The sequence below is a fragment of the Lissotriton helveticus genome, chromosome 12, assembly GCF_964261635.1.
Source record: "Lissotriton helveticus chromosome 12, aLisHel1.1, whole genome shotgun sequence".
Taxonomy (NCBI): Eukaryota; Metazoa; Chordata; class Amphibia; order Caudata; family Salamandridae; genus Lissotriton; species Lissotriton helveticus.
In genome coordinates, this window is record NC_136073.1 from 688,600,109 (window position 1) to 688,615,116 (window position 15,008).

At 44.6% G+C, this 15,008-nt stretch overlaps 1 protein-coding gene across 5 annotated transcripts in view; it reads right to left on the reverse strand.

Annotated features, from left to right (window-relative positions):
• Window positions 1-15,008, reverse strand: part of MTSS2 (MTSS I-BAR domain containing 2) — a 350,756-nt gene that overhangs the window by 18,650 nt on the left and 317,098 nt on the right. For 2 of the 5 annotated variants that reach the window (XM_078671280.1, XM_078671279.1), the window contains exons 11-13: window positions 13,802-13,876; window positions 10,442-10,609; window positions 8,434-8,599 (exon numbers count right to left, since the gene is read on the reverse strand). In XM_078671280.1, the coding sequence (XP_078527406.1) occupies window positions 8,434-8,599; window positions 10,442-10,609; window positions 13,802-13,876 (409 nt within the window). Of the gene's footprint in view, window positions 1-8,433; window positions 8,600-10,441; window positions 10,610-13,765; window positions 13,877-15,008 lie in introns of all 5 variants that reach the window. The other 3 variants (XM_078671278.1, XM_078671277.1, XM_078671281.1) reach the window with 2 other exon arrangements.

The following is a 15,008-nucleotide window of genomic DNA, read 5'->3' on the forward strand; positions in this document are numbered from 1 at the left end:
CGCCCACCATACAAGACCTGCTCAACTCATCCCTCCAGACTGGTACTGTTCCACCTCCATGGAAAAGGGCAATGGTTAGAGCTCTATTAAAAAAGCCCAATCTGGATCAATCCAACCCCGCTAACTATAGACCTATATCCCTTCTGCCATGGCTTAGCAAACTTCTCGAGAAGCATGTAAACATCATTCTCACTGACTTCCTGGAAGCCAACAACATACTAGACCTCTCTCAGACCGGCTTCAGGCCCCGTCATGGTACGGAGACTGCACTTATTGCAGTGACGGAGGAGGCACGGAGGATCTTGGATGATGGCGGGTCCACAGCCATCGTCCTACTCGACCTAAGTGCCGCCTTCGACACTGTCAATCATAACATCCTACTTCACCAGCTTAACAAAATAGGAGTGTCAGGCACAGCACTCATTTGGCTGAGGTCTTTCCTTACGGATAGATCCTTCCAGGTCTTTGAAAGGGACTTCACCTCAGCCAGTAAACCCCTCACTTGTGGAGTGCCTCAGGGCTCCTCCCTGAGCCCTACCCTTTTTAATGTCTACCTACGCCCCCTAGCTGATGTCGTCCGCCCATTCGGGGTGAAAATTGTCACCTACGCGGACGACACGCAGCTAGTGGTAGCACTGGACCCCCCCCTGAACTCTCATCACAGATTACATATCTGCCTTGAAGCCGTCGCTGCTTGGATGTCTAGCTCTTGTCTCAAACTTAACGGGGACAAAACAGAGATAATGCTCCTTGGAAATAACATCTCGAAATCCATCAATCCCATCTGGCCTCTCTGCTTAGGAAGCCCCCCGCAACCCAAGGAGCAAATCAAGAGCTTAGGCATCTGGCTCGACCACACTCTAACCTTCAACTACCAAGCCACCAAGCTTGCTGCCACCTGCTTCGGGCTGATGAGACTTCTCCGCAAAATCCTCCCCCTCCTTCCGTTCCATTCAAGACGGATTATGGTTCAAGGCCTGATCCTCTCCCGTCTCGATTGTGGAAACGCCCTATATCTGGGGGCCCCACAATCTACACTTAACAGACTCCAGGTCATTCAAAACTGTGCGGCAAGAATCCTCCTGGATATCCCCCGCCGAACTTCAGTCAGAGCCAGACTGAAGGATCTTCACTGGCTCCCGGTGAGATCCAGAATTGAATTTAAGAGCATGTGCATCGCACACCGATCCTACTGGGGTACAGGCCCCTCTATTAACTCCCCCCTGATGAAAGCCTATCTACCCTCCCGCCCACTCAGGTCTACAACCTCCCACCTCGCCTCAGTACCACGCATTAGGAAGGCCAGATGTGGAGGCCGCTCGCTTTCTTACAACCTGGCTAGGATCTGGAACTCCCTTCCCCTCCCTATCAGATCAGAACCTAACCTTCTCACCTTCCGTAAACTATTAAAAACTTGGCTCTTCAGCAAAATTCCAATCTAACTTTTCACTCAGCTTCTCTTACTCCAGCCTCTCCAGCCCAACTCACTCTTTTCTATAGCGCTGGGACGCCCCTGGGTAGCCAACGCGCTTTACAAATCATCAATTCAATTCAATTCAATGCAGTCCCCTATGTTCCTGTCCTCTCAGGGTGGAGCCTTCAGCCACCGCCCACTTCTCTTTTCCATGTGTTGGGGGCCGTCCAGTGACTGCCAATGCACCCCTATGGCCGTCCTAGAGAGTACGAAAGCCAGGTCCAGAAATAAGCTACTTTCTCTTTTTTTAGCTTTGAGGTGAGGATAGAGGCCCAGCAAACAGATCTCAGCATTATATAGATGATCGCTTTATAAGTCCTTTCCAACTTGCCAGTTGCTTGAGTCCAAAAACGAAGAATTCCTGGGCACCTTCAATCACACCCTATGCAAAAGAATTGCATCAGAGGCATGGCTGCGGGACATACGTTGTCATCGGTTCTGGCAATTATATTCAATCTACGTGGTGTAAGGTAGGTTGCATGTAAACAGTTACACAGTCAGGGGAGTATGCTATTGAGGGGTGTATGGGGTTGAACAGCCCCCTCAATCATATTTTGCATTTAGATCAGACATATCTAGCTGAGCCAGTCCATTCGGTCACAAGTGGCGAGTGTTCACCTGGATATATGGCAGGGAATAGCAGAGTTAAAGCATTTGGGCGGCATTGCTACGTGATCTGGCACAGCAGGCCTTTGAAATCTTACAGACGGAAATGTCTTGTATCCCGGGCCAAGCGCTTAGCTTGCCACCCAGTGGCGGGGTCGGAGGGCGGTGGTGGCGGAAGACGACGACGTGCAGGGGGGTTGCTGGCGACTGGTGGAAAACAACGAGCGGGGGCATTTAAGAACGCCGGCGAGGGAGACCGGTGCCCCAAAAAAGTGATGCCCACACCCCAGCTACGCCACTGGGGTGAATTTCCCTTTTAGTGGCCCTTGAAGTATTATACACATTCGTGTGAAAATTAGACTGCAGAATTTTGCCGTTTTGAAGGCCTTCTTTGTAGTGTATATGGTTCTCAAACTTCCATCAGTAGTGTTGTGCAGATTTGTAGCCGATATGCGGAGTAGTGTATACCATCTATAACAGAGATAGGCGAGCCACTGAAAGCTCAGCCAGACTCAAGCCTGAACCCTGTTTCTGGCTCAGCTTGAGGTCCTGGTGAAACCTCAAGCCCATAACAAGCAGAGGTTTCATGTGGCCTCCATCGCGCTACCCAGGATGCCAGAACTGCTGACCATGGAACTAGGATGCTAGGCTCAAGTCCCTGCATTGGCTCAACAACATGTGATTCTGGACATATCACTTAATCTCCCCATACCTATAAACAATGCATGTGACCTTGTGTAATGTAACTGGCGCTCATGTGAATCACTCCAATACCTGTGGTTCGATGTCGCTCTATATTTTAAAAATATACAGAATACACTAAGATAAAAACAAAGGCTTAGCTTAAGTAAAGACAAACAGATATCCATTTACTGGCTGATTTGTACTGAGTGAAAATGTGTGGCTTCCCTGCTTAAATTGTGTGATCTTAGTCAAATATTTTATTTTACCTAAACTCTTTTTTCTTCATGATCCCCTATGAAAGCACAAATATGTGAGTTCAGACTGCCAGTTGTACCAAACTATCACTTTTAAGTACTTCTCAGTGCAGTGCTATAATGTGCCCTATTAATATCAAAGCTTCCAGATGATAAAGAATTATACTTTTTTTAACAGTGAAGAGACTTTATCATATTTTTTGTGGTTTGTTGTATGTTTCACATAACACATTTTCAGGGCTTGGTTCTTGCACGGGCTCTAAGATCCGTGCCAGACCCTAGGCATCTCTATTCTGTAAGTCCATAACCAGAAAGATAAAGTACATTAAATGCATAGCTTACAGCAAACACTTCTGAGGGCCAGCTGTGTGCCATGGGCCCTTGCCTCTCCATCATACTGTTCTGATAGAATGACTATAGTGAATTTATCTGACATTCAGCAACACATGTCAGAGCCATGCACGCAGTGATTATTTTCACAGTGGAGCTTCTCGCGTTGGGACTCAGAACAGACAAGGATCAAGGAAGCCAGTGAAAGTCATAATGGCTCTATCTTTCAACCGAGGGGGCAACTGTTGCTATAAGAGCAGCACTGCCGGTGGCTCGTGCCCAAGGGAGGATAGCTCAGTGATGGTAGAAGCAAGGAAAAGCGATGAAAGCAGGCCTGCCTCATGTTTGGCTGGTGCTTTCTAGATGTATAGGGTGGGGGTTGGTGGTGTGGTTGCTTAGTGGTCTAATGCATCCACTCCAACAATGTGTGTTTGACCTCTTGGTCTCGGCTTCAAAACCCAGCAGATTCACTTAGCCTTTTATCCTCCTTAAGTGGATAAAATGAGTAGGTAATAATATACATCTTTCAGGCAGCACCAGAATGCCCTAAAGCATAAATGTGCACTTTACTAATCCGCTCTTATCCAACATTTTCTCCTGTTGAGGAAGTGGTTCTTCCACCAATTGCCACTGATCACAGTGTGACACCTTTCTTTAATTCTGACCTCCTCCCTTTGCTCTCTCCTTTTGCGACGACTTGAGGGACCCTTTACCATTGCGTAAGGAGAGGGGGTTCTTGGCTTGGGATCGGCATTTCCCACCATCTCGCCTCAGCCACGCCTCACCTTTGTTTCATATTATTATGTCCTTTGAAGTAATGCTAGTGTCCACCACCTGTCCCTTTAACTGGGTACACAATTTGCTTGTTGAGAAATTTCAAGCTCACGCACCCCTAATATTATTCATCAAGCTACGTCCCGAACCCAGTTTTTTCGGTTATTTTATGCTGGTGTTCCATCACCTGATCCGACTCCTTATCACTGAGTCGTCTGCTGAGCCTCTCCTTCCATCGTTATCTGGGATGACAGCTGTTGAACCATCACTGCAAGATACATGCGATATCTCCGTGAAATACGTCTGCCCCCTCTACTGAATGTGAGGAGTACCAGTAACAAGTGATGGGTCAGGGGTTCCGATTGATCAGACCCCCAAGATGTTTACTAGAGCTCACTATTGGTCCATATGCAACTGTGTATCAGGCAAACTATTTTATCCGCCATGGCGTTTAAGGTGCGGAACACCCTTTCTGTGTAGGAGTCACTCAGCGTTTCCATTCCTGAGAGCACCCATTTGCACACTCTCAAAGCCATAAAATACCATCCTCTTGTTGTGGGCAAACCCACCAGTGGAAATGTCGGCGCATACAGGGGTTGCTGCTCAGGGATTAATGTCTGTATGTTACTTTTATAATATCACCATAGGTATCAGCTCCACAGACCCTGCGTTTGCATGTTTATCCTATATGTGGGTATTTGCAGTCAGTATCTGCAACAATAATTGTGGGCGAGGAACTTCCAGAGCTTGTCTTACCATGTGGAGCTCCTGAGTGCTTTACCCACTTTCCCTTTAGTGTTAATGTTCTTCCTTGTGCATATCTTGCACATCCTAGGTGTTAGTTATTCTGAATTTTTCTTCTTACTGAGCTTTGACTTGTTACCTTGTGCAGAGCTTTTGAATTGAATCTGTTGTCTCCGCTGACTCCCTTCCTGTGCGATCTTGGCCAGCTATGTATCCAATATTTTGTTAACTTTCTCCACCCCACCACCAGTCGTTGTCAGAGTCCCTGACAATCTGACATTTCAAAATGCCTAGACAAAAGGGACCTCACAATACTCCTTTGAGTGTAATCTCAAATTTATAACTGGTAATTTGGGGGAATGAAGATGATATTCTTGGGTAGAGGACATGTTCTGGGAAGTGTGTTGGTATATGACAATCCTAAGGAGGCAAAGAATCAATAAAATAAGGTGAATCGAGTCAAAGCGGTGTGCCACCACAGATATTAAAATCATCCAGAATAAGTAGATCGACGTCAACGGTTGCTCATTGGGTAAGGAAGCCTGCAGCCACAGCCTGTGCAGGTAAGAGCGGTGGCGCCGGATGCTGGGGGATTTCGACAGACGATGATGAGGGAATATTAAATAATTACTTTTCCCTCGTCATCATTCTTCGAAATCCCCCCTCACCCGGCCCCACTTCCCCACCTCTCTTACCTGCACAGGCCGCGGCTGCAAGTCTGCACAGAGGATGTCAAAATAATTGGTTGGCTCCTCAATATCCAAACAACTGTCTCCCACTTCTCATACTATTCAGCCAAGACTCATTATTCGAATGCAGACAAAACTTGACTATATCTCTGCACTGGCCCTTCAACTTTGCAAGCATAGTCCCAATTCCTCATATTGGTAATAAACTCAATTCATGGTTTCACGCAGTTACATTCTCTTACGCACCATTTTCTTTGATATTCTTAATTGACTTCTTTTCTCACTATTTTATGTACCACTTCACCCACACTAAACTTCCAGGAGCAACCTCGAGACTTTGATCCTTAGCCCTTCTGGCACTTTTAGAAATGAGGGGTAAGGGCACACCTGCGATGATTCAAGATTACCAGGAAGATGCACAGCAAAACCAACCGACTACACGCCCAAGAACAGATTAGTTGTATGTTACTATATTGACCTCTTTTACATCACCATATCACTACATTACCCCCAATACATCGACCTCCTCCTACTACTGCTACTTCTTCTGGTAATTGTACCATTATATACATCCTCCATCATTAAATGTCTATCTTTTCAATGTGAGTTATCTGAACATTTATTTCTTAATTCATTTACTTCATTTTTAAATCTTTATTGATTTAATACCATAAACCATAATTATTTACTTTATATTTGGGTTAATTCAGCCTTCTTCTTTAATTGATATCAATAGTTTAGAATAATTTGTATTTTTGTATTTTAATTCAGTCTGTGTCAGGGTTTCCAATGAGAAGCCATATTTTGTTTTCATAACTTTGGACCCATATAAAAAATATGCCCAAAATATACTGTTTTAAAAAAAATCATCCAATTTGAGTTCGGCATGACACGTTTCATCGAAATCTGTCAAGTGGAGGATGATGGGGAAGCACTGGCGTAGCAAGGGGTGGTGGTCCGCCGTGGGCTGCTCACGCAGGGGCCGCCATGGGTGGCATAAGGTCTAGCTATGAGACTGCGGGGAAGGGAATAGAGGGGGAGGGAGAGGAACGTTTCCTATTTTTAACTTGTTAGCAATCTTTACCACCCACAAAAAGACCCTGAATAATTTTACACCAAACCTGGTATGAAAATAGAACTTTATTCAAGCATCTGTCTTTGTTTGGATTTCTGCAATCCTTTCAATAGTTTTCGAAAAATTTGAGGTATGAAAAAGTGATGCGTAGGTTTGAAAGGTTTAAAGGCTAGAGACATTTGAACTGTTAGTCTGGGAACTGTTCTCAAATCCCGGTCCATAGACCTAAAAGTAGAAAGAAAAATCTAATTTCATTGGGCAGGAAGCTTTTTTTATAGGCATCAATGTTGGGTTCATGAACTCTAAGTGGGGTTTGCGAACCCAAAAGCTTTCATTGGCTTCCTTCAAGAAAAAATTTATCTTGTGGCCACCCGTACAGCAGGCAGATTACAGTCCACGCATGCTGAGAAAATAAAATAAAAGAACACATAAGGGGATAGGGAGGAACACCTTGACCCCCATGCCTAACTGAAGGGACTTCCAAAGGTCTCTCACAAAGCTGAAAATGTAAAAAAAAAATGTGTTTGTGTTTCAGGGTGAGTGAACCCCTCTTGGGGTTCATAGCTCCTAACAGGCAGATGACCCTGTATTTGCAGTAGTCCCTGGTCACAGTACCATTGACCCCCAGACTATGAAACACGTTGACTCATATTGGGTCCTCTTTCATCGACCACAATCTCAGTACAGAGACAATGGACTATAAATCTAGTGGACTCACATCGGGTCCACTTTCCATAGTCCGCAATCTTGGTACTGAATCCCCAGACTATAAAACTCATGGTCCTGCGTTGAGTCTCATCTCATTGTCGGTGGTCTGTGTACCAAGAATGCAGATGGTGGGTGCCATTTTCGGTGTGCCGGTTCCATCGTCTTCAAAAAAAGTCCAGAGTGTACCAACACATTTTGGGACCGTTTAAACTGAGAAGCTAATGTTCCACTTAGATGTGGCCTGGTTTTAGATTACATTTTAGGGGGAGGGGGTGTTCAGCGTCAACTAAGTGTTTCCAAAATGCGCCAAGTCAGCGGTCTGAAACACAGGACTGTGGGTCCAGCACACCTTGCAAAGAGAGCAGGACTTCTTTATGGTCCGAGGACCATTTGCCAAGGAAAAGACTATTCTGGCTTTATTTTAGATGAGAGTGGAGGTGCCCCTCCACCACATCAAAATGTTCATGTCCCCTAGAACGAGGTGGCACATCCACCCTTTAGTGAGGAGCAGGAGACCTGAGCAATTGGGATTTGATACAGATTCTGTTTCCCATCTCTTTGCAATAGCAGACAATGCACAGCAAGATATTTCATGACCATCTTCCGTATCTTTGTCTTGGGAAGAGAAGATGATCTGAAACCTCAGAAGAACACCAAGAATTCCACTGTTTGGGAGTTCTTCTGTCATCCCCCAGGTGAGAAGCAGCGGAATACGAGGAAGGTCGTGTAGAAGCTTTGTGACAAGAAACTGAGCAGGGGAGCATAGACTTTATTACTCTGCACTTCGACTATGACAAAATAAGTGTGCGTGAAGTTAATATTGGTGGGCAAAAAAACGAATTTTGCCCACAGTATCAGGCAAAGTTCGCAAACATTCCAACTTGATGAAAATATGAAGTGCGTCACTTTTGTAAAACTACTGTTGTGGCCAAAAGTTCCTGAAAAAAGAAAACTACATTCCCCCAGTCCACAATTTATATATACCACCAAAGGTACTATTTCTTATACAACAAAATGTTCCCATTTATGTACAGTATTTCTTAATATGATGCAAGTATATATATAAAATAACTAATCAAAGCCTGCTTTTTGTACCTTGTGAGGGGATGGTGTCCTCCGAGCATGAAGGTGTGGTGGTCTGTGTGCTGTAGCCACTAGAATATTGCAGTGAGTCGCGACTGCTCTTCTGGTGTTCCAGGCTCAGGCCGCGGGTCAGTACCATCGCCAGGTCACTGGCAGCAGGTGACACCTCCTCCCCGTGCTGTCAAAGAATTAAGAAGATTAGGCACACAGAAGCCTTACTGAGACCATACATGTTTAGGGTTTGTGCCCCAAGCTCTTATATCCAGTACTTGCAGAGGTCCTCAGAGCAGATAGAAGGAAGTTAATAGCAGACAGCTAGAAGGTGTCCAGAGAGGAAGAACAGCTAGTGTAAAAGAGAAAAGCATGAGCAAAGGAACAGGAGTTAACTAGAGAGAAGTATAATGGAAAAGGAGGTAAGAAAGCAAAGGAAACCAGGTGTATATAATGAAGTATGATATAGGAAAAGGGGGAACATAAGAAGAAGGAGCAATGAGGGAATGTCAGGGAGGAACATTAAGGGAAAGGAGGGAAGAAAGGAAGATGTGCAAGTGATACATATCAGAGATGAGGGTAAAGGAAAGAGGGGACGAAAGGAAGAGAGGCCAGAGAGGTGTTTCAAGGAGGAGAGGGTAGGGAAAGTAAGCAAGAAAGAATAGAAAGAGAAAAACACCAAGACACCAAAAGAAGCAGAGCTGGAGAGATTTGTGGGCACTGATCAATAGGCAAGATGAAAGTATTAGGTCCCTAAGAGAGGGCAATAGTTTAGATGTAAGAGGAATAGAGATGAGTGAGGCACAGAAAGAACATGATGGGTAAAGGGAGAAACAGGAATGAAAGGCAGGTTGGTGGTAAGAGCGTATAATGTGAAAGGAGGAGTTTGACTATATTGGGAGAGAATGAGAGCAAGTCAAGGCCAGTTTGTCCAGAAGTGAGGGATTACAGGTGGAATGGAGAGGGTAGGTTGTGGTGTATGAAAGACTGTAAATATTGACAGAAACTTGTTAGCAGTGCTTGAAGGTATGAAGGTCAAAAATAGAACTGTTTGTCAGAAAACAGTTACACTTCTGGAGACAGAGTCCTTTCCTTCACCTTCGAAGGTTAAGACATGTATCAGTCCACAACCCCCTTCGGTAATTACAAAAAATAAGACGTTGGTATCTGTACTTCACTTAAGAACCTAGCAAAGGTAGGACACGTATTCATTGGCCTTCTGTGCCCTTCAAAGGCTGAGACACTTCTTGATCTAGAACCTTCCTCTGTACCCCCAAAGGCTAAGACACTTCTCAACCCACATCCCTCCACTGTATGCCCCAAAAGTTAAAAGACTTCTTGATCAACAGCCCTCCTCCGTATCTCCCAAAGATTGATACACAGCTCTCCTTTGTATCCACCCCAAATTTGAGACACTGCACATTCCATAGCCCTCCACCACATCCCTAAAGGATGATACGCTTTTTGAACAAGAGCCCTTCTCCATATCTCTCAAAGGCTAAGAGACTTCTTCATCCAGAGCCCTCCTCCATATCCCCCCAAAGGCTGATACACTATTGAAGTAAAAACCCATTCTGTATCTTACAAAGGATAGGACATGTTAGTCCAGAGCCCTCTTCTGGACCTGCTGAAGACACCTTTGTATGAGTGTACCTCCTCAGTACATATTCAAAAATAACACGCATTTGTATCCAGAGGATTCTTCTATACCAATCGAGGAGGGAGACACTTCAGTACACAGAATCATCTTCTGTACCTAGGTAAAGATAAGACACTCTTAATCAAGAGTCTTTAACTTTTCCAGCCACAGCTGCTTGAATAGTAAGATACTTCTGACAGGATCCCTCTACTGTATCTTTCAAAGGCTGAGACACTTCTCGATCAACATTTATATTCATTAACTCTTGACTGGAAAGGCACATCTCAATCCAGAACAGTCCTTTCCAATTCTCAAGGCCTTAAGCTTTTCAGAAGCATTCCTTCAGCAGCAACTCTCAATCCCACACTTGTGTTTTTTATGGTCCCATACCTTGGCAGCAATGGTGGCCGGGGACATCCTGGGCCGATGCGGGTCCTCTATGTTCATTCCTTGGTATCCAGGTCCGAGTTCTGACTCACGTAGATGCTCCACACGGTCCTTCCGGCGTTGCAGTGAGGCCAGCATGGGCTGGTCATAAGGACTGGCCTTGGACCAATCCTGGAAATTACAATGCATGAAAAGCAAGGCTTGTTTCAAGCAAACTACTCAAAGCAGAGCACAGACAGTTCAATAATGGACCAAGAGCTGTAAATGACCTGAATGTTTACGCTACAGTCATACAGCACGGTCACTGTGTATACTAATGCTACATCCATTGCCTTCTGCAATGTAATTGACAAATTACAACTCTTTACCTAACTGATCAAAACACCTTTAGCTCACTACTGCTTGACTCGTTAAACCAGGGTTTTAAATCAATATAAAGCAAAGGTCTTCTTTACAAAACGTGTCAATTCAACCCAGCCTCTACAGGCCAGATGCTGTATGATAGCTTTGTGACCGATACACCAATGCACCATCCTTGCCCGTCCCTGTGATTCAGCTAACTCCAAGAGGGCAGACCTCTTTGGCTGAACTGCAGTACGACTGTGTGCGCTCTGCTACCACCAAAGAGTTTTGAAGGCCACACTGGTCCTTTAAGTTAGAATAGTCATAAGCCAATGGTCAAAAGAAGCCAGGTAAAGCAGCTCATTAAAATGTTCTAGAAGCTAAAACCTTTAAGAAAATGTGACTTATTTACATGGACAGAATTATAAAGGTGCTCCATCAAGAAACAGTAAAACAACCCCTTTGTTTTACCCTCTAACCTTCGTACCATTGGGCCATGGTTATTTATTTGGTTTTGACGGGAGAATGGTTACCTTTAAAGCGATGGTGAAGGCTACTGTTAAGAGGTTCCCTCACGTCCATCTGAGCATCACTGACCTTAGTCTTCGATGCCCAGAGCAAGGACTGGTGGGAGGGGGCGGGCAAGAAGTGTAACTAGTATCAGTGCACAGAGGAACTTATTCATTGGTAAGGATGTCATCCTTGACAGCTGCATGTTTAGAGGACTCTGAAGACCTGGCCCACTCACATAAGAGGTGATCTGACTGTTGGCTACTACTAGGAAGTTATTCTGACTTTCAAGCCTCTTCTTAGCGCGATACCTCGCATTACATTTAACCTGACGAAGTGGGATCACCGGGTTTTCCAAACCAAGCAGGAAGTCCTGGCTATGAGCATAATGGCACCATTTCAAAACAGCTTCTTAAAGCCCTGAATGGTTCATAAATCAACAAATAACTAGGCTCCATTGTGGGGGGACGAGAGGGGTTTCTGTGGAGGATAGGGCCCATTAATAATTTCAACAGGTGTTCCAGTTTTACCACAAACATTTGTGGGACTGGAATTTTTTTACTGCTTGCTCCAGAAAGCGCTCCAACCATTCAACGTTAGCAGACTCATGCAGCATTTTCATCGTAGGCACAGGTACAAGCAATTTATTAAATAAAACAACGTCATCTGCTTTGCTTCAAGTGAAGAAACATTCAAAGTGCTGTTTTCTGTTAGTTAAAGAAACGATGAAAGTGCTTTTGAAAAATGATCAAATTAATCTTATTAGTGTCTTGCTACCACGTAGAGCAACCCAGAGCCTGGCCACCAATCACCACACATTCTGTTTAAAATGCACCCTTCAGCGTGGGATGGGCAGCCAGCTTGTTCCTAGAAACTCCCCTCATTGGACAGCAGTGCCAAAGACCAAGATGAAATTGAGAGTGGAGTGAAAGTGATTGGATGGCACACTGGGGTAAAGTTCCAAGTGATTTGTTGAGAATTGCATCTATGGGACCACATGCAAACAGTAATTTGAAGCCCATGGAAATACAGCACAAGGGTTGAGTCCAACAAACACACTATACTAAGAGGATACCTCAGGAGTGCAGAGTTACAAACTAGTCTTATTCAATAGGTACTTACACACTTAACTAAGAGAATCCCAAAGAGGTTCAGCAAATTGCAATAGAACCATGTCCAACCAAAAATCTAGTACTCTGATCAAAATAGCCCAATCAGATCAGTGGCCATGGTGAGGAGGGACAAGCAATTCAAAGCCAGGGGAGGCAGCCACTAAAAAAAAACAGGATGTCTGCAGCTGGGTGCTTGTAAAAAAGTAGCCTATGGGCCACTTCAAATAAAAACGTGAGTACCCTACTACTGGGTGCCTGAGTAGACAAAACTCATTTGTAGCACCAAGAGGAACTGGAAGAGATCCCAAGCAGAGTAACAGATGGGCGTGGCCGTTAAAAAACAAATACGGCAGGGCCAGAAGCCCAGCAAATATCTGGCAAAATAACATTGTGGCCAGATTCAAAGGAAAAACATTCTCTGCTCTGATGGGTTGTGGTCTGGAATATCGAGTAGGAACTTTGTGATACTTTAATATGGTAGACAAAATATCGAGGACAAAAAAAATCGAAATTTATGTGCATATAGAGAGGTATAGATTTACTACTCTTAGCTCCACATCGACGTACCTTAAAAATATATATTGTCAAGGTACATATATGTGGAGTAAGGTTTAGAAAATCTATATATGCTTACCGGTCAATATTTTTGTCCTTGATACTATGGGTATCATAATACGAAATAATGATATTCCCTACTCAATATTCAGGAACCCTCCTCTCCGATGGAAACTTGGGCTTGCTGAAAGCACGCAGTGCCACTGGTGCTCAGCGCTTATCTACAGGAAAACAGGGAAAAAAGCTTCATATTTGTGCAATTTAATCCTATTGCACAAGAAGTAAATCTAAAAAAAAGCAACCTGCAAATCCCTTGGACCTTACCAGAAACACATTTGTAATACTACATGGTGCAAATTCTATGGACAGTGTCACAGGATAGCCAATGTGTCCACGCCATGGGCAGGAGGCACACCACCATCAGCAGGAAATTACAGCTGGACCAAGAGCCGCCCATAGATGTTTTAAGGTAATGGCAAAGTAGCCAATTGCCCTGGGGCCCCTGAGAAACTGAACTTGGTTAAAATGCAACATATAATTTAGTATTATTAGGCATGTGGACTTGAACTAGCAGGAAATTGTTAATAATAACCAAATTTGTTCCTGTAGGGGATCCCAAAATATGTTTTGCCCGGGCCCCCCAAAATTTAAAATGGCAATCTCCAAAATTCTTAAGATGGCAGTGCCCTAACCCACCCGATGGTTTTACCCCAGTGTGCACTCGTGGCCCAGTGAACAGCGCGGGGCGAGCATCACCAATGAGCGCGAATGAGCGGGAGTGAGGCGGCAATGCTGCCAAAGGCTTCACCTTTTCCCCAGCAGACCACGCCCCCGCGGAACTAACCGAGGTGGGGGAGCTGCACTCGCTAACCGACTGGCACGTCTCGGAGGCCTCGGAAGACGCCGAGCTGGAGGACTTCTGCCGCACCCAAGCGGAGGGGAGGGCCGGCCGCAGCGATGCGATCAAAGGAAAGGGGAAAAGAGAAACGTGGTTAAATAAAAGCATCCGCCGAGGCATGCCGGAGGACAAGACACATCTCAGGAAGAAAACTCCACTTCTGGGGATCAAAGGGTTAAGATTAAAACACGCAGGATTTGGTAGTAAGTAGTTCTGAACAAGAGGCAACAGTCATAAGGTATATAGCTATGATATTTTAAGGGGAACTCCAGGTTTCTTTTTAGTAATTTAAAGTTCCTACCTGGGACACTTCAGAAGGGCTGCTCATTGTTGATTCTTCTGCCACAACAGTGATATAAAAGCACTTGAAATGTTCCTTCAGGTTAGCGGTGTACCAGCACATGGCCCTACTGTGACTATGCAATGGTTGTCTCTTGAACCAAGCATGCTCATGAGGGGCACATGGCAGGAAGTAACAATCTTAATGGAGTAACTTTCAAAGAGCAATTTTCTACTGAACAGTAGGATAATAAAAAAGCAATGGGAAGGTCGGTGGAATGGGGTCTGATTTCCTGAAAAGACTGGAGTTCCCCTTTAAGCAATTATTTGGAAAAAGTGTTGCCTGCTTATGACATCACACACCACGTCTGATTGGTCCATATACTTCCATTAGGAGTTAAATACCACTCTGGGAATTGACACGTTGCTCTCCCAGCAACTGAACAAGGAGAGATCAGGAATCAAGGGCTGATTCTGTTTATAAGCGCCTTGAGACCTTACTGTGAAAAGTTGCGCTATATAAAAATCTTTGACATGACATGACATGTTTAGACATCAAGAAGAAAATCCAGTGGCCCTAATTGTGAGGTGGGAGATACATTTCAAATCATGTGCAAACAGTAGTTGGTCCAGGGTCGAAATTCTGAATAATGCAGTATACCACACCCACCACAATTTGTCCCAGAGAAATGGCAGCGGGTGAGAGCTGCCAAAATTTACTGGGAGAAAATGTGCGGTAAATTCTGATACATGCAAAATTTGGTGTAAAAAAACAGATCCTGCAAATAATTCCTCATTTTCCAGAGGAAAACTTGGATTATGAGGTATTTATCGCAACTGGAAATCCGGTTTGCAGTAGCTACCTCGCACCCTT